The 25,085-nt window shown below is 30.9% G+C and overlaps 4 protein-coding genes across 7 annotated transcripts in view; 3 read left to right on the top strand and 1 right to left on the bottom strand.

The window, feature by feature from the left end:
* The window catches only part of LOC134835923 (RNA helicase aquarius), a 36,711-nt gene extending 12,042 nt beyond the window's left edge, over nucleotides 1-24,669 (top strand). The window contains exons 4-5 of the mRNA XM_063850947.1: nucleotides 18,520-19,060; nucleotides 21,610-24,669. Of these exons, the coding sequence (XP_063707017.1) occupies nucleotides 18,520-19,060; nucleotides 21,610-24,605 (3,537 nt within the window). The 3' untranslated portion in view covers nucleotides 24,606-24,669. The remainder of the gene's footprint in view (nucleotides 1-18,519; nucleotides 19,061-21,609) is intronic.
* Nucleotides 520-3,201, top strand: LOC134833311 (uncharacterized). Its single transcript, XM_063847592.1, has 3 exons — nucleotides 520-1,139; nucleotides 1,203-1,442; nucleotides 2,871-3,201. The coding sequence occupies exons 1-3, from the start codon at nucleotides 520-522 to the stop codon at nucleotides 3,199-3,201; spliced, it is 1,191 nt and encodes a 396-aa protein (XP_063703662.1).
* Nucleotides 6,480-9,030, top strand: LOC134833309 (G-protein coupled receptor Mth2-like). Its single transcript, XM_063847587.1, has 3 exons — nucleotides 6,480-7,069; nucleotides 7,131-7,403; nucleotides 8,724-9,030. Exons 1-3 carry the CDS (start codon nucleotides 6,480-6,482, stop codon nucleotides 9,028-9,030), a joined length of 1,170 nt encoding a protein of 389 aa, XP_063703657.1.
* Nucleotides 9,064-15,867, bottom strand: LOC134833698 (G-protein coupled receptor Mth2-like). Of its 4 annotated transcripts, XM_063848117.1 has the most exons (9): nucleotides 15,498-15,867; nucleotides 12,026-12,210; nucleotides 11,664-11,960; nucleotides 10,266-10,649; nucleotides 10,061-10,206; nucleotides 9,862-10,006; nucleotides 9,700-9,804; nucleotides 9,466-9,638; nucleotides 9,064-9,281 (listed from the first exon to the last, which is right to left on the bottom strand). In XM_063848117.1, the coding sequence occupies exons 3-9, from the start codon at nucleotides 11,948-11,950 to the stop codon at nucleotides 9,241-9,243; spliced, it is 1,281 nt and encodes a 426-aa protein (XP_063704187.1). In that variant the 5' UTR covers nucleotides 11,951-11,960; nucleotides 12,026-12,210; nucleotides 15,498-15,867; the 3' UTR covers nucleotides 9,064-9,240. The 4 variants fall into 4 exon arrangements, with proteins under 4 accessions (XP_063704187.1, XP_063704184.1, XP_063704186.1 ...); XM_063848114.1 differs by having other exon boundaries at nucleotides 9,065-9,281; nucleotides 11,664-12,210; XM_063848116.1 differs by having other exon boundaries at nucleotides 9,065-9,281; nucleotides 11,664-12,210; nucleotides 15,673-15,867.
* Nucleotides 24,670-25,085: the final 416 nt, after the last annotated feature.

Genomic DNA, 25,085 nt, shown 5'->3' with positions numbered 1-25,085 from the left:
AACTTTCTACGTTTTTCTCTAATGAAGATGATCATCGAACCAACATGTAAACGTATTTATTGACAAACACTCAGCATCGCATACGTGGCCACATGTTGCAAAATAATTTTTGGTGAGAGATCGGAATTTAACTTTTATAGTTGAAAAACACACAGTTTATTATTGATGTGACGGCACGCCGGGGACGACGACGACGACATATGGAAAGAAGAAGAAGATGAACGAATGGGTTTGTGTGCGTGAATGCCATTGCAGACTGATCCACTCTTTTATTGGTTTTTCATGTTTTTCATCTCGTGAATTATTAAAAGAAATCTCATTTCTTCAGTCTATGTTTATAATTGACACGGGCAACTACTGGCGATAATTTTTTTTTTAAATAATTTTTTTTTTCGGAATCGATTTGTAGGGCCGTTCGTTTCGTTCGCGCATAGAGAAAGAAAAAAAGAAAAATTTATGTATTAGTCAAAAATAGATCGTTTTTCCGTATTATTGACCCAAATTTCGCACGGCGGCGGCATGGAAAGATGGCATTTGATTTTTGTTGTGATTTTGCAAGTGTCTGCAAGTGTCGTGGTCGAGATAAATCGCGCATGTTGTGCGGAAGACACGAAATTTATGCTGCTCGAGGGCGAAGCGACATGCGTGAATCGCAGTAGTGATGCCGCGGCGCTTTATTATGCATTGGACATCAATTGTACGTCGCCAGCGGAGACAGTTGTGGTGCGAAACGTGACCGAAATAGACGACCTTGACAGTCTGGCGGATTATTGTTACGTCGATGGCGTGGATAACAATCAAACGGGCAACGACTCGTACTTTATTGGATATTGCCAAGCCCCCGAATGGTACTCGAGGATCGATAATTGTCTCGTACCGGCTTCAATTGTTGCGTTAATTGCCGTTTTTGTCGTTTATGTGCGGATTAAGACGCTGCGACAACCGGAAGATGTCGCTTTTCTCATCTTTATCTTACTTTTGATCCTGTTTTTGACCTTGGAAACCGTTTTAGAGTTCATCCGGGAGTTTATTCACGATGCCTCGATTCTGCTCGGAATGATGTTCGTCAAATATTACGCAAGTTTGGGCTCCTTCGTGTGGATTAACGTCGTTTTTGTGTGTCAACTAAGGAAAAATATGTAAAGAAAAATTAATTTTTTGTGAAATTTTTCAAATTTTTTATAAAAAAAAAAATAATTTAGTGCCTCGCAGAATCCTCCGTCGACAGCAACGCTCGTGTGGTATCATTTGTGTGCCTGGTCAACGCCAATCCTGTCACTGTCAGTTCCTTATGCCCTCGGACCAGATTGGTTCTATTACGAGTACATGTATTTGGTGACATTGTGGATTATTAGTTGCATCTTGTTGATTTTTGTCGTGTATTTTGCATTTAAGTATCAGTATGGGATTGGAGCGCGCAGACAAAAAGTCTTGAGATACAGGTAAAATTTTAAGGGAAATTTGGGATTTTGTGAGAAAAGTGAACAGTTTTCGTGTTCGGATCAAAAAAAAAAATAGTTTTTCATTTATTTCATAATTTTTGAAGTGAATTTAGAAAAATTTAAAATTTTTATGATTTTTTTGTCATTTTACACAAAAAATTAAATGTGAAATTTTAATGAATTTTGGAAAACTAAAAATTTTTTTAGAATCTTTAATCAATTTTTTGTTATTTTTAGGACAAAAATTAAAAATAATGAAATTTTAAGTGATTTTTGTAATTTTCACAACTCTTTTAATACAAACATATAATTTTTGAGAGTTTTTTTTTGCTAAAAATATTAAAAAAATTGTTTTGAAAAATTTTCTAAAATTTCTTTCTTTTGATATTTTTGTATTTTTAAAGTAATTTTGAGCTAAAAGTCAGAACTTATTGACTTAAAACTTAACTTAACTTAAAACTTATTTTAAAACTTTTCGACACTTGACTTGCTTAAGTTTTTACGTCACTTTCATATTTAATTAAATAACTTAATTTATATAAATTTTCTTGAAATTTTAATATTTTTTTAAAAAAAGTCTAAAAATAATTGATAAAATTTTTAATATTTTAAAATATAGTAATATTTTGTTAAAATTGTGATAAATTCCTTTAAACTTTTATTTTAAAATTTCTTTTGAAAAATATTTTTTTTTACGAAATTGATACAAATTTTGTAAAAAAAAATTTAGCACTGCTGCAAAACATTTTCTTAAGCTTAAGTCAAAAGAATATACTTAATCTCAAGTTTTAGTTTATATCATAAGTTTAAATAAATTTAAATAAATATGTAATTTTAAATAAAAAAAAATTTTCAAATAAATTTTAAAATAAAACAAATTAATATTGAAAAATTTATCAAAATTTTAACAAAATTTCACGATTAAATCAGTTATAAAATTTTGATATTTTTTTTCAAAATATTACAAATTTTTTTTAACCTTTTTAGGCCGCTCCATTTTTTTTTTTGAACTTTTTGTCCTTTGACTCATTTCAGAAGTCAAAATTGGCCGAAATAAAAAATTTACCATTTTTGGTCTTTTTTCATATTTTTTCAAGAAATTTTCAAAGTTATGAAATATTTTCAATTTTTAAGAATTATTTTATTAAAAATCGTATTTAACCAAGAGTTTTTTTCTCTAAAAATATTATTAAAAAAAATATTTTTTATATTTTTCTTAAATTTGACATTTAAACCACAAATTTCATAAATGTCAATTCAAAAAATGACCGTTAAAAATTTGAAAATCGCCTTTTGGCTAATTCAACCTTTCAAAAAGTCTTCTGAAATTCCATAAAACGATGTTAATTCAAAAATTGTTCTATTTTCTCACAAAATCGCATTTAAACCTTCAATAATCCCGCCTTTTAACCACTTTCCCCCTCTTAGATCAATTTTATACCTGAAACTCTTCCTCGTATCTGAGTTCATTTGGATGTTCCATTCCATCTACGCACTTTTGCCATTCACCATCGCCAATTATCGCGAAACCAAAATCATCTTTACCATCATCGACTGCATCTACGCCCTGCAAGGCATCTACATCTTCCTCGTCATGGTCTCATCGCGACTCCATGTGAAGAAATCTTTAGGCGGCACAAAGTGGTGTTGCTGGTTCCTGCCTCCGAAATGGTCGGAAATCGATGACGCAGCCGATGTCGAGCCTCCAACGAACGACGCGCGTCGAAATAGTGTCGGCATGTCCATTTATTATACATGAGATTTGTGTGAAAAAATTTTTTTTAGTTTAAAAAAAATAATTTTTGTCTTTTTTTTCGGGATTATGATAAGAAATTACTTGAAAAACTCGTTTTTTTTTTGTTTCTACGACGTTTTCTGCACGAAACACGATTCTCTTATCAAATTTGAATACATAATGAGCCCATGTGGGAATGCATCGCTACCGTAACTTGATTTATGGCGACAATAAAAGACGGAGCGAGACAAAAACAGACACAAATTGGCTAATTAATTCTTGATTTTGTTCGAAAACTAACAAAAAAATGTTTTGAGAGCGACGCGTGTTTCAGTTTCGCTTCAAATTTCAAGCCAAGAAGATAAAAAATGTCACTTTTAAGAAGATGACAAGGTCGTTTCTTCTATTTTTCGCAGTTTTTGTGCTAAATTTCTTCAAAATCACTTCAACTGAGGACAATTTCGATCGCGAACTGCAATTTTGTTGCCCGCTGCCCACCGACAAAGTCACAAAAATCGTCGATGGAATTTTCTGCGTTGGCGTTTACAACGAGCGGCGCATACTAAACATCGATTGTGACAAAAACGGCGACCGAATTGGCATCATTGAGTATTCCGAGAACGTTACAATCGCCAAAAATCGAAGGAAATTCTGTTTTGTCACGGAAATTCACGAGGAAATTCAAGTGATTGCCGTTTGCATCGAAAAACCACCCAGAAAATGGCATCTAGACCTGCCCACGTACTGCAAATGCCTCTCAATCGTCTTTTTAGGTATGACCTTGTACAGCTATTCGCGCATCGAGTCACTCCGAAGACCAGAGGATATCCCCTTCGTGATATTTGTGGCGATGTTGATGCTCGGAACAGCAATTGACGTTGCTTGGATAACGTTGGAACGAGTTTTAGCACCGAATTTTATACCAAAATCGATGATTTTTGTGCAATTTTATGCGAATATCGGCAGTTTTGTGTGGATGAACGTCATTTTATGGTATCAGCTGCGGGAAAATTTGTAAGAAACTTTAAAATTTTTATTTTTCGTGATAAATTTTGATATTTTTTGTAGATATCGAGGCATTGTGAGTCCATTTTTCATGATAACGACTCATTTTCTTGGCTGGACGGGCCCTTTGATACTCCAACAGGTCTTGATGTACCTCAGTGGCGACTGGATCTTGCTCAAAGATGCTTGTTTGCTCATTTTGTGGATCAATAGTTTGTTTTTTCTCATATTCTTAGTAATCACAGCCTCGTCTTTACCTCGCAGAGTCTGCAAGCGTTACCGAAATATGTTGAAATATCGGTAAAAAATTGAATTTTCTTAAATTTTTTTGATGGAAAATTAATTTTTTGTTCGATTTTAGGTCAATTTTGTACCTGAAGCTCTTTCTCATCACCGAACTTTTGTGGATTTTTCAGTTTTTTGCGGTATTTTTCATGCCAAATGCCTTTTTTCTCATCGTCGATTGCTTTTTAGGCCTTCAGGGGGTCTTTATCTTCTACATGATGGTCCTCAAGCGATATCACGTTCGTAAAATTTTGGGTGAAAAAGGGGTTTTTTGTCTGCTGCCTGTTGAAAAGCAAATAATTAGTTGTGATGAAGACTCCGACGTGGAGTTGGTGCAATTAGGTTGTAAGATAAGTGATGTCTAAGTTATCTAAGTAGGAATAAATTTAAGTGACACGATATAAGATGACAATTTATTGAAAAATTATTTATTAATTAATGTAAATTTTGTAATTTTTGCTTGAAATGGTGCTTAAGGGGTTGTTTTTAATGAAGTAAAGTCAAGATTTCTTGAGAATTTTAGACAAAATTTATTCAAAAGTGAATTTTTGTTTCTAAAAATGAACATTTTTGACAATTTATGAAGAATTTCAGTCAAAAAAAGTCGTATTTAACCCTAAAATGAGTGTTGAACATCCAAATGAACATTTCTTAACGATAATTTTTTTTTTACCTGAAGCTAAATAGCAACCAAACTTGATCTAAAAATTGTTTTTTCAACATTTAAAAGATAATTTTTAACAATATTTGATAAGTTTTCATTAATTTTGACTTTTACTAAAGCAAATTATTGAAAATTAATTCTAAATTTTGAGTTTTCGAGTCTTTTTTGTTCATTTTCAATTTATTTTTGTACTTTAGTCGAACAAAAAATCAATATTTAAGCGTTTAAATGTACTTTTTTACGATAAAAAGCTAAAAATTTATGAAAAACTGAATGTTTATAACAAATATTGAGAGGTTTTGATAAAATATATCTCAAAAATTAAAAATTTTCAAATTCAGAAAATAATTTTTCACAAATTTTTAATGACTTAACTGAGAAAAACACTCAAATTTGTTGAAAAATTTGAAAGCTGATCATTTTTGTACGAAAATTAATGATTTTTTTCACATTTTTTGCCTTTATTCATTGATATTAAATGGAAATTAAATAATATCGATAAAGAAAAATTGCCAAATTTTGAATATTTTGACTTTTCGAGAAAATTTAAGTACAATTTCGGTCTAAAATCTTTCAAAAACTCAATATTTAGCCTTTTAGAAGTACTTTTAGCCTCAGAAAAATTATTAAAAATGAAATTTTTTAAAACAAATATCAAAGGCTTAAGGCTTTTTTGATTATTTTGAGCATTTTAAACTATTTTCATAAGACTTACCTCAAAAAGTTATTGAAATTTGCTTCAAAATTTAAAAATCGATGCGTTAAAATTTGATTTTTGACTGAAATTATCTTATTTTTACTAAATTTTTACTTACATCAGTAAGTCCTGATGTTCATATAAGCTGAATTTTTACCTAAAAGAGCCAAAATTTATTAAAATTGACAAAATTTTGAGCTAAAAAGGACTTTCTGTAATTTTGTTTGTGAATTTTTAACTGAAAAAACAAAAATTTTACCAATTTTTTTCAAAATTTCATCCTTTTTGATGCATTTTTGACCCATCCTTAACACTTTCTTGTCACAAAAATGCACCAAACTCGTTTCCCTCACCTTTAATCGAAGATTCCCATACGCAAGCGACATCCGGAAATCCATCAACATCATCTTTGAATAAATCAAATCCGCGTAATTGCTGCGTTACGATGTGTTACCTCGATAATAATACGTTTTTATTTGCTTAAAAAATCGTTTATTCACATTTTTTGCTCTCTCAATTCCTTGTATCGTATGCCGAAACTGAATTTTATCACAGCACGTACATTTTTTAGCGTGAAACCGGTCCTTCTCTCGTCGTAGAGAGTGAATAATCGCCTCTCGTAATCAGTTTTATCCGAGATTTCACGACGCGATGTCATGTCTAGCTGTTTTTTTGCTGCTTTTCGCGCTCTCAAGTGCTGCCGATCCGAAAACGCGGCGTTGTTGCTCCCGGGAAATTGCAAATTTCACGGAAATTGGTGAGGAATTGTACTGTCCCGATGGCAAAAAGTTCAATTTGGAGTGCAAAAGGGGCTTTGCCGTGGTTGTTGACTTCCAGAATTTGGATGAAGTCGCGGATTTGTTTGAATTTTGTTACGTCGGCGAGTTTTTGTCGGAAGTGGATGACAATAAAACGGAATTTTCGGCGGCAATTTGCGCAGAAGAGCCTTATTATGCGCTTTTTTACGACTTTTTGCCGATTTCAGTCGTTTTTCTGGCAGCTACTTTTGTAATTTACTACAAAATCCGGACTTTACGAGCGCCCGAGGACATCGCTTTCATGATCGCCGTTCTTTGTTTGGGAGTTTTCATGCTAATTCAGGTTCTTCATCACTGGCTGGCTGATTTTCATGAACTTTATGTCGTTTTTTCCTTTGTGGATTTGTACATCGGGCCATTCGCGATCGTCGCATACTTCTCGTGGCTCAACGTAATCATGGCGAATCAACTAAAAAAGAATATGTAAGTCACCTCCGACCTTTAAAATGATGAAAAATGACTTTAATTGGCGATTTATTGATAGAAGTTCGCATTCCATGTCGGTTTCGAGGAATTGGATTTACCTAAATCACATTTATGCTTGGGGAATTCCGAGTTTAGTGTTGTTTGGCATCGTGATTAGCGTGTTGACGCACGGCATGGAGCTGGAAATTGAAGTTTTAGAGAGTTATGACTATTGGAAGTATGTGCCGATTGCCATTTTGTGGGCAATTAATTGTGTTTTGTTGGCGCTCGTGATCTATTTTGCGATACGATGTCCTTCGGAATGGATGAATAGGAGAGTTATTCAATACAGGTGAGGGTAAATTTTGATCAAGAAACGTAAAAAAATTTTTTTTTGTAAAATTTAGGAGATTTTCATTAAAAAATTATTTTTTATTAAATTTTTTGGGAGTGAAAAGCTTAAAATTTTAACTTTTATAAAGAAAATCTTTGAGTTTTACATTTTTATATAATATTTTGGAGCTATTTTTCTAAAGAATAGCTTAAAATATGAGAATTTTTAAAAATTCTGCTAATTTTTTGAATCAAAAAAATTATTGAATAGAGCGTTTTTTAAATTTTTTCATTGAAATTTATCTTCATATGAATTAAATTAAAGCGAAAATTCTAATTTTTAATTGAAAATTTGTCAAAGCTGATAAATTTGGACTAAAACTGAATCTTTTAAATTATTTTGATTTTTCAAAAGAGCAAATTTCAATAAAATAATCTTTTAAATAAATAAATTTTAAAAATCAAAAAATTTAAAATTTTCTGAAATTTTGATATTTTCTTTTCAAAGCTCTAAAAATTTTATTTTTTTTTCTTCAAAAATTGAGTAAAAATGAAGTTCTTCAAAAATGTGAATTTCGTGTCATTTTAGTTCAAAAATTAATTTTTTAGGCTCTTAATAATTTTTTTTTTACAAAAGAATAATTTAAAAAAAGGGTTGGAAATCGCAAAAAAATTCCATGTTTTTCGTTTTAAAAAAAAATAATTTTTGGAGTCATTATTCCTAAAAAATAATGAAAACCTAATTTTTATCTAATTAAAAAAAAAAATAATAAAATAAAATTAATAAAAAAAATCAATTTAAAAAATTTATGATTTTAAATATTTTTAAGCATTTTTTGAGCTAAAAATGATTTCAAAAATTTTGAAATTAAAATAAAAAAAAATAATTAAATAAAAAAAATAAAATTAAAATTTATTTTTTTATAAATAAAATTAATTTAATATCATTTATTAAAAATTAAAATTTATTTTTTTTATTTTATTTTATTTTATTTTATTTTATTTTTTTTTATTTTTTTTATTATATTTTTAATCAAAATTATCAAAAACATAATTTTTTTTTACAATTTTTAACTTTTTTTTTCAAAATTTATTGAAGTGATTTTGTTTTAAAAAATTTTAACTTAGAAAAAATTTTCTTTACATTTTTTTTAATTTTTTTAAAACAATTTTTTTTTTAAATTGTTCAAATATTTAATTTTGTGCTCGAAAAAATTATTTAAAAAAAAAATCTCTTCAAATATAATTTTTTTTAAACATTTCAAGCCATTTTCACTCCCAAAACTTCAATTTCTTTACAAAAATCTCCAATTTTTCAACCATTTTCCTCCCTAATTAGATCTTGGAAATACTTCCAACTCTTCCTCGTTTCCGGCTTCTTATGGATTTTCGAGTTACTTTCGTGGTTCCTTAAAGACAACGAAGCCGCTCAACCCTTTTTCGAAGTAACGGACTGCATCAACGCTCTCCAAGGCCTCTTTTTGTTCATCGTGATGGTCATTTTACGTTTGCATGTGCGTCGAAGTCTCGCTGGAACACGAATTTTCTGCTTCACGTTACCCCAAAAATGGTCAAGTCTCGAAGATGCGGACGACGTCGAGCTAATTCACAATCCAAACCTCGACGAGGCACAAAATCGAATTTAAGTGTGATAAAAATAAAATTTTATTTTGTAATTTTTATTGAAATTTATCATTTTTTTTACAGTAACTTAGAGCTTAATGTACAAAAAAAGCAGCATGCTGGTTAGTGTGAAATATTTACATTTAGTAACGATCTCGATTGGATGCGAGGTCGGTCAGTGCAAGAAAAAAAGTGTTAGAAGCCTTTTTGTGTGTTATTGTATGTACAGGAAATCATCGTATGACAGTTAGCAAGTCGTATTTCGCGTCAAAGTCTGAAAATTAAAGGATTAAAAGATAAAAATGAGATTCAACGGAGTATTAGTGTGATGATTTTGAGGTGATTTATGATCGAATTCGCAAAATAAATGCACGTGAGATCTTGATTTATGAAAAAAATCCGCTTGATTGATGATTTTTAGGCTTTGATGACGCCCGATTTCAAGTCCATCGTTCTACCTTCGTCGTTTAATTGCTCCTGTTCGATGTCAGCGACCGTCGACCAACTGATCGGACACGTAAAACAACAGATTTTCTTGCCGCCTAGCTCGCGTTTTATCCGTTGGCGCCACATTATGAGCACGAAAAATATTAGAACGCCATGCAGGGCGTTGATGATGTCGCAAATTAACCTAAAAACGTTAAAAATTAAATTTTAATGATTTTTTTAGGGAAAATTTTGATGAAAAATACCAAAACAGGTTCGATGGCATATGCGTTTCACCAAAACTGAAGGAAAGAACTTCAAAAATCCACGTAACGCCGGCAAGGACAAAGACTCGGAGGTAAAGTTGCATCCTAAAAATAAAATTTTTGATGAAAAAATCCATTAAAAGTTGAAAAATTGATCCTTACTTGAACCTCAGGCGCTTTTTCCGGTCCGGGCTGATATCATCGCCACGTTGATGTAAACTAATAGCGGTCCAAATGCCGAAAATTAAATTAATAGCCAACATTATTGACATCGGCATGTACAAAAATATCCATTGTTCGGTGGCATCTGTAAAAATTTCGTCATTTTAGATCGGATTTTAATGAAAAATACAAAATTTACTGTTAAAAAAGCAGGAATTAACTCCAATACTGGGGGTATCTAGGTGAACAACGACTCCTACAAAGAGCGCCAATAGCGGGACAGACCATCCATATAAATTATTTAACAAAAACCAATTTCTTTCTTTGATCTGCCATCGTGAAAGACTAAAAAAAAATTTAAAAAATTATTTTTCATGAAAATTTCTTCAAAAAAAAAATTTTACACGCAATTTTTCCACACATTCAGCATGATGCAATTCAACCACGAGAAATATCCGATGGCGAAAAAGTAAATTCCGAAGCCAATCATGATGCAAATTTCGGGTGTTTCGACATACGGTAACGTTTGAACCACTCCGAGCAGAATCATGAAGGTTGTGAGACATAAAAGGGCGATGCAAGTGACTTTGTCCTCAGTTTGACGCAATTCCGGGATGAGCCAGTAGATGTAGAGCGTTAAAATGAGAAATATCACGGACAGGAAGATGAAAAAGGTTTTGACGGGAATCCAGATGCGAGCTGACATGGGATTATCTTCGCCGTGGTGACAAATGAAGGCGACATCGTGCGGAGAGCCATCCGGGTTTGAGAGTTCGGCGATGCAGAATCTGATGGAAGAAGAAGAAATTAGTGAAAAATATGAAGAAATTTCAATTTATGAGTAATTTAAGGTCTTTAAATTTGTTTTGTTGAATGATTTTGGTCAAAAATGTCATAGAAATTGAAAATTGATGAATTTCATAAAAAATTTGTTTAATTGTCAAATATTTGACAGTTACAATAATCACAAATGTCAAATTTTTTATTAAATTTTCTATTTTTTTAACATTTTGGAAGATTTTAGACTAAAATGAACTTTGAATAACTTCAAAAATCTAAATAAGCCGAAAATTAATCATAAAAATTTACAGCTGTCAAATTTTTTGACAGTGAAAAATATGACAGGTGTCAATTTTTTTTATCAAAATTAAATTTTTTGATATTTCAATTATGTCAAAATGCGTTTTTTGACTAAAAAATAGTTAAATATACCGAAAAATGCTCGAAAATATTAAACTAAATTTTTTTGACGTTAAAGAAGATGACAGATGTCAAAATTTTTCTTAAATTATCAATTTTTGAACAATTCGAAAGTCTTATACTCGTAAATTTTGAGTAAAATTAAGGATAAATATTTTCAAAAGAGGTAAGAAACAAAATTTCATTATTGAAAATTTGAGCTGTCAAATTTTTGACATTTGACAAGTATGACAGATGTCAAGTTTTTTGTTAAAAATCCTATTTTGATATTTCAAAAAATCCAAAATGCTCGTAATTTTGACTACTAAAGTCTTAAATCGACCTAAAATGCTCAATTTCGTCGAAAATTATTTATAACCACAAAAATTTTGACGTTTATTAAAATGACAGATGTCAAAATTTCAATTAAACTCTCAATATTTATTTTTTGCAAAAGCTCAAAATGCGGTATTTTAATGAAAAATTATATTTTGAGTCGTTTTTAGTTTAAATAACGCATTTTCAGCTCTTCTAATTAGCAAAAATTGAGATTTTAACAAAAATTTTGACGTCTGTCAAACCATTTTTGACCAAAATTAATCCAAAACCTATAAAACACTTACTCTCCTTTTTCAATCCGAACATCCATATAAACAAGTGATCCATCGCCAATTACTCTAAACTCATCATCTGGCTCAATTTCTGGATCCAGCATATACCTCGGACAAGTGATGGTCAATTGTGTCAACGTTCCCGTGTGAGAATCTCTGCACGCGTTTTTATCTTGATCGAAGTGAGTATCGTTCACGCAACATTTCGTTTCAAGTTCAAATCCCGCGGTTTTCATGGAATTGCACATCAGTAGCAGCAGCAAGACACCTGCTACTTTCCGTATGATCTTCATCATCATTTCTTTGTTGCTTTTGTGTGTTTTTTTTTTTATAAATAATTATTAACAATAGTAGCTAGAAAACTGCAATTATACCGTTTGCTGGTTCTTTGGTTTGTTTCACTTTAATTATTCTTTTTTTTTCGTATTTATTTACATTTGTTGCAGCGCGGTTGTTTCTTCGCTGAATGTTAACAACCGAATGAATTCATCTTCGCACATTATGGTTACTCATGGCAGCATGATCGAGCGAGTTGTGTTGTTTAGTCGTCGTTTTCTCGCTAAGCGGCGAAAAAAGAAATATTTGTAAAAAAATTATTATAATAACATTAACTGTTCATTACATCCACGCAAGAACGGAATTATATTGCTTTATTGTGTCTTCAAAAAAAAAAGTCGTTCGTCGTCTTTTCTTTCTTTGATAGATCGAAATTTATTTGGCAATGAGTCATGCGTGTTAAAAATTTCTTGTTTTTTTTTTTAACGAAGGGTTAACTCACTTTAAATCGATAGTTTACAACAATTTACACAATCACAAGTCTTTCATTACACTCCATTGAGAATGTTATCGCCCTATAACGCAGAGCGGATTTATGGCTTTTATCAAGTTTTTTTGGTTTCGTGAAATATATTTTACCATAAACAAATTAAATCAATTAATTAAATTGTTAAAATGTTACGAATACTGGTACAATGTACTTTTTCATGTGAGTTGTATGGAGAAAAAAAAACAAATAAATTATTTCTTAACTGATAAAAGAATGATTTCGAGTAATTTTTTAACGAAATTCTAGTTCATGTTCATGCCGGCCGGTTATTAAGTTTTCATTTCACTATAAAAGTATTTGAAGTAATGAAACTTAATGTCTCAACAGAAAAAAGAAATACTTGAGCGCATTTTTCAACTTGAGCGTATTTTGAAACATAAGTTGTGCAAAATTAGAAAACGGCAATATATAAAAAAATTAAAACTTGTTCAAATTGAAAATTGAACATAAAGAGGAAGAATTATTTTGTTTTCCAAAATAAAATAATGAAGTGGCTTCGTCAAGCCCATTTGCCAATGAAGCAACCTGAATAGAAGCTATTGTGAATGAAATGTAAAAGAAATGTACTATTGTCGTGGAATAATTTGATTTAATAATTCAATCTCAACTAAAGAATATTGAAACCACAGATCATCAAGGCTTTGTATAAAGTTTCTATTAATTGATGCTCTATGCAAATCACAATTAGTACCTACAAGGTATAAAACATTTAATGTAAAAATACTGGTTAACGTGCAGTTCCAGAAGCTAGTCTTGTCAAAGTAAGAATGGTCTTTGTAACACGGTAACACTTAGATCTTAATAAAATTTATACTTTTCGTGGTTCATTAAAAATTAAATTAGAATGAAATTTGTTTTTTTTTGACATTCAACTTTAACGTTAAATTGATCTTCTTGCTCACTTTCAATAGTTAAGTTTACCACAAAACTCACGGCTTAGAGATGCACTAAGTAAATCCTTTGTATATCTTTATAGTGATAACTGTCATTGACTGACGTCTTTGTAATAAATAGAACTTATATTGGCATCCCATTGAAAATTTGTTCCGCGACCCAAAAGAAAAACTGTTTTCTGAAGACCCCTTTCATTTTGTATTTTTCATAACTAATTTTCGCTCTCTTGATCGTTCTCCGAACACTAAAACTTATGACGAATTTTAATTTATTAAAAGAAAGCACGTTTTTATTTTTTTAGAAAATTAATTTATTGTTTTTCACGTCTTGATCGCTCAATGTCTCGTGACTAACTGCCTCCCTCGTGTTCCGCGCATCGCGTTTGTATCTGTAAGTTTTTTATTTTGAATCGGCAAGGGGGATTCCCGAGGGCTGTCACAAGCTTAATTTTTTCTTTGTGGTCCGCTGCATTATGATTTGCCCGGATAGTACCTCATATTGAGCTCGCCTTGATCTTTTTTGAAATGTTGTCTTGATTTTTTTAAATTTAATCCGTCAGTCTTTAAATTGATTTGAACATAATGAATCTTTAATCATAATTTTTTTCTTTTAATACAATAAACGGACAGACATTTCCCAAATCTACTAAATCTCAAATTTTCCAATCTGAAATGCATTAAACTTAACTTTTTTTAAAAGTCTATGACCTCACTATTTTTAAACAAATAGTCCACACTTTAATCAATATAATGAATAACGCAATTTTATTACTTTACTTTATTTCATTAGTTTCAACTGTAATTCACTCAACGAGCATTTTGATAACACTTTAACATGCGTGTGTCCAATTAAAGAGATTATTTTTCAGAAATCACTTGTTAATGACTGAATCGAATAAATATTTGACCAAGTGACCCTTCTGTTTACAATTCGTTAAGAGATTCTCAGTTCATCATCAAAAAAATAAACAAATAAATCGATTCAATATTTTACGTTCAGTATTTCTCATTAAAAACGTCACTCAAAAAAAGATAAGAACATCTTCCGGCGGAAAATTTTGTTAATGCATCATTTGATTTCATAAATAAATTAAAATAATAAAAAAAAAGTCAAAACTTAAGAGTCACATTTGTTCATTTGACGAATGTTTCACACCATAATTCATCGCGAAATTAAGTGTCAAAACAAAAGTGATCTAAATTTTCTTTTTTAAATTGACTCTGATGTCACTCGTTTAACGTAGTTTTCGTGTTTTTTTTTTACATGAATAAATAACATTTGTATGGCTTGATATCAAAACAGTGACATGTCTCTTGGTGTGCCATTTCCGATTCTTAATGAAAGACAGGAGTTTGTTCATGTAGACCGACGACGACTTTGCCTGTTATCTTATCACAAAATACATAAACTTCGTATCAGTTGCAGATAGGGAACCTGATCGATAAATTTATTTACTCGTCTGTAGTTCGCAAAACACTTGTTTCTTTTTAGAAAAAAAAAACTATCTGGCAAATTTTAATAGAGTAATTTCGCAAAAATATTGATGCCAAATAATTTATAGTTAAATAAATTTATTTTTGGAAGATTCCATAAAATAATTTTGAGAGTAAAAATTTGACAGTTTTTACAATTTTTTATGAGATTTCGATTTTAAAGAAATTTGAATTTTTAGAAAAAAATATAATTTTAATTAGAATTTATTAATTAATTTATTTAAAGAAAAAAAATTAAAAAAAAAATTTATTTAAATTAAAAAAAAAATTAAAAAAAAAATAAAAAAAATAAATTAAATTAATTAAAATCAATTAATTTAAATTTATTTATTTTATTTATTTAAATTTATTAATTTATTTAAATATATAAATTCATTATTTAAATTATTAAATTATAATTAATTTTATTTTTAAAAAATATTTTAATTATTTTAAAAAATCTCATTTTTTACGATTTTTAGTCAAATTTTTACATTTAAACCTAAAAAATTTTTTAATGAATATTTAAAACAATTTTATAACTTTTTAAATTATTTTCTCTTTTAAATATTTTTTAAAAATTATTTTTATTTAAAAAAAATTAAATTTTTAACTGTCAAAATTATTTTAGGAATATTTTTTTCATCAAATCACCTGGAATTTTTTCGTATTTTTTTCATAAATTATTTTTAGATATTTTTAATGTAATAAAAGCTTTCAGCAGTAACATAAATTTCAACACGAATTTTGTCGCACTTTTAAATTTTAATAGCAGCACTGATTCTTTTATTGCTCGATAAATTTCTTCAACACTTTTTTTTCACTTTACATTTTTTCGGTTCACCGGTCCGCATTTGAATAATTTATCAATTTAAATTAAAATAAATTACAGTGCCTTTAAGACTAGTAATAATTCGTAATAAATTTTTGTAGAACAACACGAAATTAGATTATTCAATTGGCGCCTTCCAACTCAATTGTTTCAAAAAAGTTCTGTAAATGCACACGAAGCTCGACTGTTTCTAATGCGAATTCACACAAAACTGATTGATAATCTCTCTGTGGTGTGTTTCATTTCTTACTCGAGTCTTCCACAAACACATTTTACGTTCAAGTAACACACAAGCAACAACAAAGTAATATATAGAGAGATATTTTTTCACTGTATCAGTGCTCGAGTAAGTCGAGTTTTTGTTTGTAAATAAACTCGGTACGCGTTCGTTTAGGGAAGACTTATTGTGTGAATGGACATAGAACAGAACAAATCACATATGATCGATGCATTCTCGTACGTGCTGCAAGAGAATAAACTTGCAAATAAGTTCTGTGCAGATGTCCATATAACGACAAATTCTTCTTTATCTACCTAGCAAAAAAAGGTGTAGGCGAGATAAATATGTAACAACTGTTATTAGGTATGTATTACAAACAAAACAAAAAAAATGTGACCGGTGAGGAAATAAGCATTAGAAATCTCAGAAAAACGGAACAAAATAAACGATGTTCGTTGTAATTGAACGTGATGTGATTGAACTGGATTGAAATGTTCAATGGCTGATAGGTAATCTCGATGAGCAAGATATATATACGAAGAGATATAAAAGTAGATAGGGCGAATGAGATTTTTCAATTGCTCAAGAGGTCGTTCAAAGCTCTTAAGTTCTTATATGGCGATAAAGTTTTTAAAAGAATCTGAAGAAATTTGACATTCGCAATTAAAATTTCGTCAGATTCTTTTTATGACCTGTATCGCCATTTGAGAATATACACGAAACGCTGTTGATGCAATAATAAGCTTTTTATTGAAATCTGAAAACTTAGTTTCTATAAAACTTTAAAAAATTCGAATGATGTTTTTTCAGCCCATTAAATCAGAGCTAAAATAATCTAGTTTTATACTTTTTGAAGAATTCTTAGTCAAACTGAAGCAATTTCAAGGCAGAATTTATAAATTGTTTAAAAACTGAGAACTTAGCTCTCTAGAAAATTTGGCCTAACTTTAACAAAGTAGAAGCTATAATATTTTTAAATAACTTGAGATATTCATGGAAGCTAAACTAACGTAATTTTCGAAAACTAAGAAGTTAGCTCTTGAAAATTCCACTTACTGAGCTCTTCATTAGTATCTAATTTCTAAGAAATTATAAGCCTAAAAAGTCTTGAGTCAACATGTTCTTACATAAATTTAGCCCAAGTAAAAGGTTCTGAATACCTGTCTCAAAGATATCTTTAATTTTTTTTTCTTAAAACTTTTAAAATCATAAAAGTTAGCTCTTTAAAAGCTAAGAAATGTTGGCCTAATTTCACAAGTTAAATCTGAATGATAGTTTTTACTTTTTGGAGATCTTAATATTAAATTATTTTATCAAAATACACAAAAACTGAAAACTTAGCTTTTGTGTAACATATTTTTCAGCTCTCGAATTTTTATTTATTTTTGAAGAAAACTGGAGCTAAAAGAAGATAAAATATATTTTGAACTTGTATACTGAAGTTTTTTAGTAAATTTTAACAAAACATTTTAATATGAGCAAAAACTGAGAACTTAGCTCTTTAGAAATTAAGGAGTTTTAACCTAACTTTAAAAAAGTTAAAGCTAAAGTAGTTTTAAATTATACTCGAGATATTTATTGAATGGTTTTGAATATCTTTTTCAAAAATATCTTTAAATATTTTTTTGTTTAAACTTAAATGATCAAAGTTAGCTCTTTGAAAGCTAAGAAATATTGGCCTAAATTCAAAAGTTTAAGCCTGAATGATAGTTTTTCCTTTATAAAGAGTTAAAAATAGAGCTGAATCATCAAAATACACAAAAACTGAAAAGTTAGCTCTTGTATAAAATATTTTTTAGCTCTTAATTTTTTTTTTTTTTTTTTTTCAATAAAACTGGAGCTAAAACACAGTTTTAGCCTAAACACATGAATTTTTTAGTTATATTATACCAAAAAAATTCAATATTAGCAAAAACTAAAAAGTTAGCTCTTTGAAATCTGAAAAAAATTTCAGCTCTGATACAAATCAACAAAATTTTAAAGTTCAAATTATCCAAAATTTTATGTTAAGCCTTCTCAAAAATTCACTGACATCTCAAAACTCGACTTAACTTCTTGAAGAGCGAACATAATTGCTTACGTAGGAATAATTTGCGGAGGTTGCTACATAAATTCTGATTCTTTCCATTGTCTTAGCATTAACATAATTTCTGTTCGTTCCACGTAACTCGACTCAACCTCAATAACCATCACTTATGCTCAAATAAACATCTCGCATTGTGAAAGGTAAAAAAAAAATAATAAATAGAAAGAAATTCCAGAATCACCGTAGAAAATTCGTGGGTGTAATTTTATGAGTGCATTAAAAAGCAATTTCCATGTGCATTTTAAAAGTCTAAAATTATTCGTCTTGCTTTGATCGTAATACTAATAAAATGCATGCAACTGCTTTCTTTCTCGTTTCTCGCGATTAGAGGATCGTTAACGAAACCATTTAGTCTTTGTTTCAACTTGTCTCTCCGCCAAAAATTAATTTAATTAAAATTTTAATGCATTTCTTATCTCGCGACTCCACAGAGAAAATTTTTAATGTACTTTTTCAAGAGATTACGTCGCAGCCAGCCTAATGAATTTATGACTTTACTCTTAATTAATCATGTTTTATGTCTTCTTTCCCATTTCAGTTGCTGGATATGTTGAAATTCTACGCCAAATTCGAAATCAACGACGAAACAGGCGACGCTCTCACGGATCACGACATGACCCAAATTCACTACAACAAGATAAAATCCCTTCAGATGGCAGTTTTCACCAAATATCCGGATTTGCGGCTTTTTGCGCTCTCGAATGTGGCAAGTGTCGACACGCACGAGTCCCTGGAGAAGCATTTCGGGATGTTGGATCAGAAAAGTTTGAAGGAAATTGCGTGTTACTTGAATTTGATTCCGGAGGAGCTCGAGAAACCCTTTGATTGGCATCGGCATGACGAAGAATTTTTGCGGGCGTTGCTGATTTCGCGACACGAGAGACGAACGTCGCAATTGGAGGCGTTGAACGAGATGCCATTGTATCCCACGGAGCAGATAATTTGGAATGAAAATATTGTTCCGACGGAATATTTCTCGGGAGACGAGTGTTTGGCACTGCCGAAGCTGAATTTGCAGTTTTTGACGTTGCATGACTATTTGTTAAGGAATTTTGATTTGTTCCGCTTGGAATCGACATGTAAGTTGAATTTTATCTAAAAAATTTATTTTCGTCTGATTTTTTTTGAGAAATTTTTAATAGTATCGAGTATCAAAAAATTTAAAAAAAAATCAAATTTTGGAACAATTTTGAAAAAAAAAATAATTTTCTTTATTATTTAAAAATTTTAAAATTAAAATTTGAGAAGTATTTAAAATATTTTTTAATTTAAATAAATTTACTCAATTAATTATTTATTTTTTAAAAAATTAATAATTAATTTTATTTAAATAATTTAATTAAATAAATAAATAAAATAATTTTCCAGATTTTTTTAAAATTTTATGAAAGATATTCATATAAAATTTTAATAAATTTAATTTCAATAATTAATTAAAAATTTCTTGATAAAAAAATTATTATTATTTTTACCGCATTTCGAAGAAAAAATGCGGTATTAAACTCGACTTGTCGTCCGTGTGTGTGTGTGTGTGTGTGTGTGTGTGTGTGTGTGTCACCTGTGCCCCAAAATTTTTTTTGTAATTCTTAGTTATTTAAGGACCCTGAAGGTCTGTGGGCAGTTCCTTGGGTTATGAGGTGTATGGAATTGTGAAAGGGTCATGAGGAGTACGAAAATGTGAAATGAGGGGTTCGAAAATGTGAAATGAGGAGTTCGAAAATGTAAAATGAGGGGCTCGAAAATGTGAAATGAGAAGTTCGAAAATGTGAAATGGAGGGTTTGAAAATGTGAAATGAGGAGTATGAAAATGTAAAATATGGAGTAAAAAAATCTGGAATAAGGAGTACGAAAAGCAAACATACATATGCAACCTCGAAATGCGGTTTAGTATGTCGTTCTTTAGACGAATACTTTCTCTATTTTTTTGCTCTTGATTTAGTTTTCAAAACAAAACTATGTCAAAGGAAAAAAATTTTTTCAGTTTCAATTTTTTGGCAGTTTTGAGTTACAAAATGATTAAAAATGATAAATTAGAGCTCTCTGACAAATTTTTATCCATTTGGAGCAAGATTTGACAAAAATTGCTTTGACACAGTTTTTGACACAGTTTTTTTGCTCTTGATTTAGTTTTCAAAACAAAACTATGTCAAAGGAAAAAAATTTTTTCAGTTTCAATTTTTTGGCAGTTTTGAGTTACAAAATGATTAAAAATGATAAATTAGAGCTCTCTGACAAATTTTATCCATTTGGAGCAAGATTTGACAAAAATTGCTTTGACACAGTTTTTTTGCTCTTGATTTAGTTTTCAAAACAAAACTATGTCAAAGGAAAAAAATTTTTTCAGTTTCAATTTTTTGGCAGTTTTGAGTTACAAAATGATTAAAAACCTATGACAAATTTTTATCCATTTGGAGCAAGATTTAGTTTTCAAAACAAAACTATGTCAAAGGAAAAAAATTTTTTCAGTTTCAATTTCTTAGCAGTTTTGAGTTGCAAAATGATTAAAAATGATAAATTAGAGCCCTCTGACAAATTTCAATCCATTTGGAGCAAGATTTGACAAAAATTGCTTTGACACAGTTTTTGACACAGTTTTTTTGTTCTTGATTTAGTTTTTAAAACAAAACTATGTCAAAGGATTTGACAAAAATGGCTTTGACATAGTTTTGACATAGTTTTTGACATAGTTTTTGACACAGTTTTTGCTCTTGATTTAGTTTTCAAAACAAAAATGTTTTTCAGATTCAATTTTTTGGCAGTTTTGAGTTATAAAATGATTAAAAATGATAAATTAGAGCTCTCTGACAAATTTTATCCATTTGGAGCAAGATTTGACAAAAATTGCTTTGACACAGTTTTTGAAACAGTTTTTTTTGCTCTTGATTTAGTTTTTAAAACAAAACTATGTCAAAGAAAAATTTTTTTTTCAGTTTCAATTTTTTGGCAGTTTTGAGTTACAAAATGGTTAAAAATGATAAATTAGAGCTCTCTGACAAATTTTTATCCATTTGGAGCAAGATTTGACAAAAATTGCTTTGACACAGTTTTTGACACAGTTTTTTTGCTCTTGATTTAGTTTTCAAAACAAAACTATGTCAAAGAAAAAATTTTTTTTTCAGTTTCTATTTTTTTTTAAATAATCCTTATAAATTTGATTTAAATTAAATTATTTTTTTTATAAAAATTTGTTAAATTCTTAATATTTTTAATTTTTTGCTTCTTGTATCAATTTAAAAATAAAAGAAAAATTTTATTAAAAATTATAGAATTTCGGACTTATTTAATAATTTTGCAAAAAAATTTTTAAATTGAATTAATTGAATATTAAATTTTATTAAAATTTTTATTTAATTAAAATTATTAAAAAAAATTATTATTTAATTAAAATTATTAAAAAAAAATATTAATTATTTAAAAAAGATTTAAATTGAATTGTTAAAAAAATTTTTGATAGATCTTGCTCTAAAAAATATTTTTCAATTTTATTTTTTGAAATTTTAATTTTTTTTTTAAATTTTTGATAATCGACTTTTTTCCTCTCAAATGTCTGAAAAATCGAAAAGTTTGTAAATTTTCAACATTTTTCATTAATTTTTTTCTAAAACTCCCAATTTTTTTTTCATTCCAGATGAAATCCGACAAGATATCGAAGACGCTGTCAGTCGCATGCTCCCTTGGGAATCCGAAGATGGCGGCGTCGTATTCGGCGGATGGGCTCGCATGGCCCTACCAATCCAATCTTTTGCCGTTGTCGAAGTCGCCAAACCTCACATTGGCGAGAAAAAACCATCCCGCGTTCGTGCCGATGTCCAAGTCACACTCAACGTCAAACACGAAATCCAAGAAGAATGGGAAAGTCTCCGCAAACACGACGTCTGTTTCCTCATCACGGTGCAACCTTCCTGCCCGATTGGCACAAAATACAACTACCGCGAGCCCTTTATCCCGCAAGTTGGTCTCGTTCACGTTCGTGGCTGCGAAATCGAAGGAATGCTCGATCAAAATGGTCGCGTAATCGAAGAAGGCATCGAAGCAAAGCCAAAATTGCCGGGAGAGCAACGAACGTTCCGCGTGTGGCTCGATGCCAGTCAATATCGGTACGACATGGAGGCGCTTCAAGTGGGCGGCGACGACGTCTACGAAGGTTTCAACATTTTAATGCGTCGCAAACCGAAAGAAAACAATTTCAAAGCCGTGCTCGAGACAATTCGACATCTCATGAACACGGAATGTGTGGTGCCGTCATGGTTACACGACATCTTACTCGGTTATGGCGATCCTGGGGCAGCACATTACACAAAAATGGGAAATCAAGCAAGAACTTTGGACTTTTACGACACTTTTTTGGATGTTGAGCACATTAAGGAGAGTTTTCCGGCGTACGAAGTGCGTCTCCCGCAGAAAAATGACATTCAACGACCTTTTAAACTCACATTTTGCGATGTAATTGCCGATCCTGATGGCACAGAAGCTCGCATGGATCCAAATGCACCGAAAATTATCGAAGTTGATGCCTACAAACCACTCGGAAGAGGTCCCTACACCTTTAATGAACCGAAAAAGAACGCAATTCGCTTCACACCGACCCAAGTAGAGGCCATTCGTTCGGGAATGCAACCCGGATTGACGTTAGTTGTGGGTCCCCCGGGTACGGGAAAGACTGATGTTGCTGTCCAAATCATTTCCAACTTGTATCACAACCATCCGAACCAACGAACGCTCATCGTGACGCACAGCAATCAAGCCCTGAACCAACTTTTCGAGAAAATTATGGCACTCGACATCGACGAAAGGCATTTGTTACGTCTCGGACATGGCGAAGAAGCGTTAGAAACGGAAAAGGATTACAGTCGCTATGGTCGCGTCAACTACGTTTTAGCGAAACGCTTGGATTTGTTGGAACAAGTAGCGCGTTTGCAAGAATCTGTGGGCGTTCAAGGCGACGTCGCTTACACCTGTGAGACCGCGGGACACTTTTATCTCTATCACGTGATCGGAAGTTGGGAGAAATTTCAACTTGCTTTGAATGAAAGTGACAAAAAATTATCCGCTGAAGATTTTTCGCAACTTTTTCCGTTCACCAAATTTTTCAGCGATGCCCCGCAGCCACTTTTTAAAGGCTCGTATGAAGAAAATTTGGAAATCGCGAACGATTGTTATCGATATATCTGTCAAATTTTCACGGAATTGGAGGAATTTCGTGCATTCGAACTACTTCGTAGTGGATTAGATCGTTCCAAGTATTTGCTGGTTAAAGAAGCGAAAATTATTGCGATGACCTGTACTCATGCGGCACTGAAGCGAAAGGAACTTGTCAACATGGGTTTCAAATATGACAACATTTTGATGGAAGAATCAGCTCAAATTTTAGAGATTGAGACTTTTATTCCTTTGCTTTTACAAAATCCCTTAGATGGGTATAATCGCTTGAAACGATGGATCATGATTGGGGATCATCATCAATTGCCTCCGGTCATCAAAAATATGGCTTTTCAAAAGTATTCGAACATGGAACAGTCACTTTTTACACGTCTCGTGAGACTTGGGGTGCCTACGATCGATTTGGATGGTCAAGGTCGTGCTCGTTCCAGCATTTGTTCGCTTTATAAATGGCGTTATAAGCGTCTCGACGATTTGCGGCACATTTTTGAACGTGAGGATTACAAACGGGGCAACGCTGGATTCGTTTATGACTATCAACTTGTCAACGTGGAGGACTTTAATGGCCAAGGAGAGTCCGAACCGAACCCCTTCTTCTACCAAAATCTCGGAGAAGCGGAATATGTGGTTGCGGTTTATATGTACATGCGACTTTTGGGATATCCTGCTGATAAAATCTCCATTTTGACGACCTACAATGGGCAAAAACATTTGATCAGGGATGTCATTACAGCGCGATGTGGAAATAATCCCTTAATTGGATGGCCTGCGAAAGTTACGACAGTTGACAAGTATCAAGGACAGCAAAATGACTACATTTTAATTTCACTTGTAAGAACGAAAGCTGTTGGGCATATCAGAGATGTGAGACGTTTAGTTGTGGCAATGTCTCGAGCCCGACTTGGATTGTACATTTTCGGCAGAGTTTCGTTATTTAAAAATTGTTTCGAACTGCAACCAGCTTTTAATATCCTAACAGCAAGACCGCAGAAACTAATGTTACTTCCAGACGAAAAATACCCAACTGATAGACTCGTAGATGGAAAACTCGAAGATAAGCCGAGAATCATGGAAAACATGACAGAAATGGCGAACTACGTGTACGAGAGTTACATGAAAAAAGTTGACGAGATGAAGGAACAGTACAAGGGAATGTATCAACCGCCGCCAGAAGAGGTACAAGAACAAGACTCTGACGAAGACGAGAGAAATTCGTACGAAGATGAGGACGAAAGAATGCAAGTTGATCAAGAAGAGGCTCCGAAAGTGGCAGAACCTGTAAAGGTAGCGAAAAAAGTAAATTTGAATAAACAACCGGAAAAGTTTGTGCCGTCAGTGATTGAAAATTTGGTAGAAGATGTTGATACTTCGGAATTAGAAAATCCAGGAAAAGGTAAAGGAAAGAAACGAAAGGCTAAGAAGAATCAAGAGGAAGAGGATGAAGAAATGGAGGAGCAAGAATAATTAAGAGGTCGAAGTATTTTTATATTTTTAACTTTTTTCGATGATTTCAATAAAAGTTTGTAGATTTAATAACAAAAATTGCATTTGTTTTTTTTTTGTTTGTTAAGCCCTAAGGAATGTTAAAAATTGCATGAATAAATAAAGAGAAAAAAAATAAAAAATTCCATTGCACCCACTCAAAGACTTTTTTTAACAATTTTAATTTGTTTGTTATTTTTCGTCTCATAAGCTGTTGCAAGTTTTCGAAAAGTTCTTAAGGTGAGTAATTGCTATTTTGTGAGAAAAAATACCAATATTTTTTAAAGGTTTTTAGATGATTGATTTTTTTTTGTTTATTTTATGATTTTCAAAGTAGCAAATTTTTAAATTTAGTTTTAAATTTTAGTAAAAAAATTTTTAAATTTTTTTAAGTAATTTCTTTTCAAAAATTATAATATTTTATCACATGATATTTTTGTCTGGAGTCAGATTATTTATTTT

The sequence above is a fragment of the Culicoides brevitarsis genome, chromosome 3 (assembly GCF_036172545.1).
Source record: "Culicoides brevitarsis isolate CSIRO-B50_1 chromosome 3, AGI_CSIRO_Cbre_v1, whole genome shotgun sequence".
Taxonomy (NCBI): Eukaryota; Metazoa; Arthropoda; class Insecta; order Diptera; family Ceratopogonidae; genus Culicoides; species Culicoides brevitarsis.
Note: the sequence above shows the minus strand (reverse complement) of the source record. Positions and strands in the feature narration are given on the sequence as shown.

Coding starts and splice junctions, on each gene's coding strand:
- LOC134833311 (XM_063847592.1), top strand. CDS start 520: ATGGAAAGATGGCATTTGATTTTTGTTGTGATTTTGCAAGTGTCTGCA. Junction 1,140..1,202: donor TGTCAACTAAGGAAAAATAT/GTAAAGAAAAAT, acceptor AAAATAATTTAG/TGCCTCGCAGAATCCTCCGT. Junction 1,443..2,870: donor CAAAAAGTCTTGAGATACAG/GTAAAATTTTAA, acceptor TCCCCCTCTTAG/ATCAATTTTATACCTGAAAC.
- LOC134833698 (XM_063848117.1), bottom strand. CDS start 11,950: ATGATGATGAAGATCATACGGAAAGTAGCAGGTGTCTTGCTGCTGCTA. Junction 10,207..10,265: donor AATGTGTGGAAAAATTGCGT/GTAAAATTTTTT, acceptor ATTTTTTTTTAG/TCTTTCACGATGGCAGATCA. Junction 9,639..9,699: donor ATGCCATCGAACCTGTTTTG/GTATTTTTCATC, acceptor TAACGTTTTTAG/GTTAATTTGCGACATCATCA.
- LOC134833309 (XM_063847587.1), top strand. CDS start 6,480: ATGTCATGTCTAGCTGTTTTTTTGCTGCTTTTCGCGCTCTCAAGTGCT. Junction 7,070..7,130: donor AATCAACTAAAAAAGAATAT/GTAAGTCACCTC, acceptor ATTTATTGATAG/AAGTTCGCATTCCATGTCGG. Junction 7,404..8,723: donor AGGAGAGTTATTCAATACAG/GTGAGGGTAAAT, acceptor CTCCCTAATTAG/ATCTTGGAAATACTTCCAAC.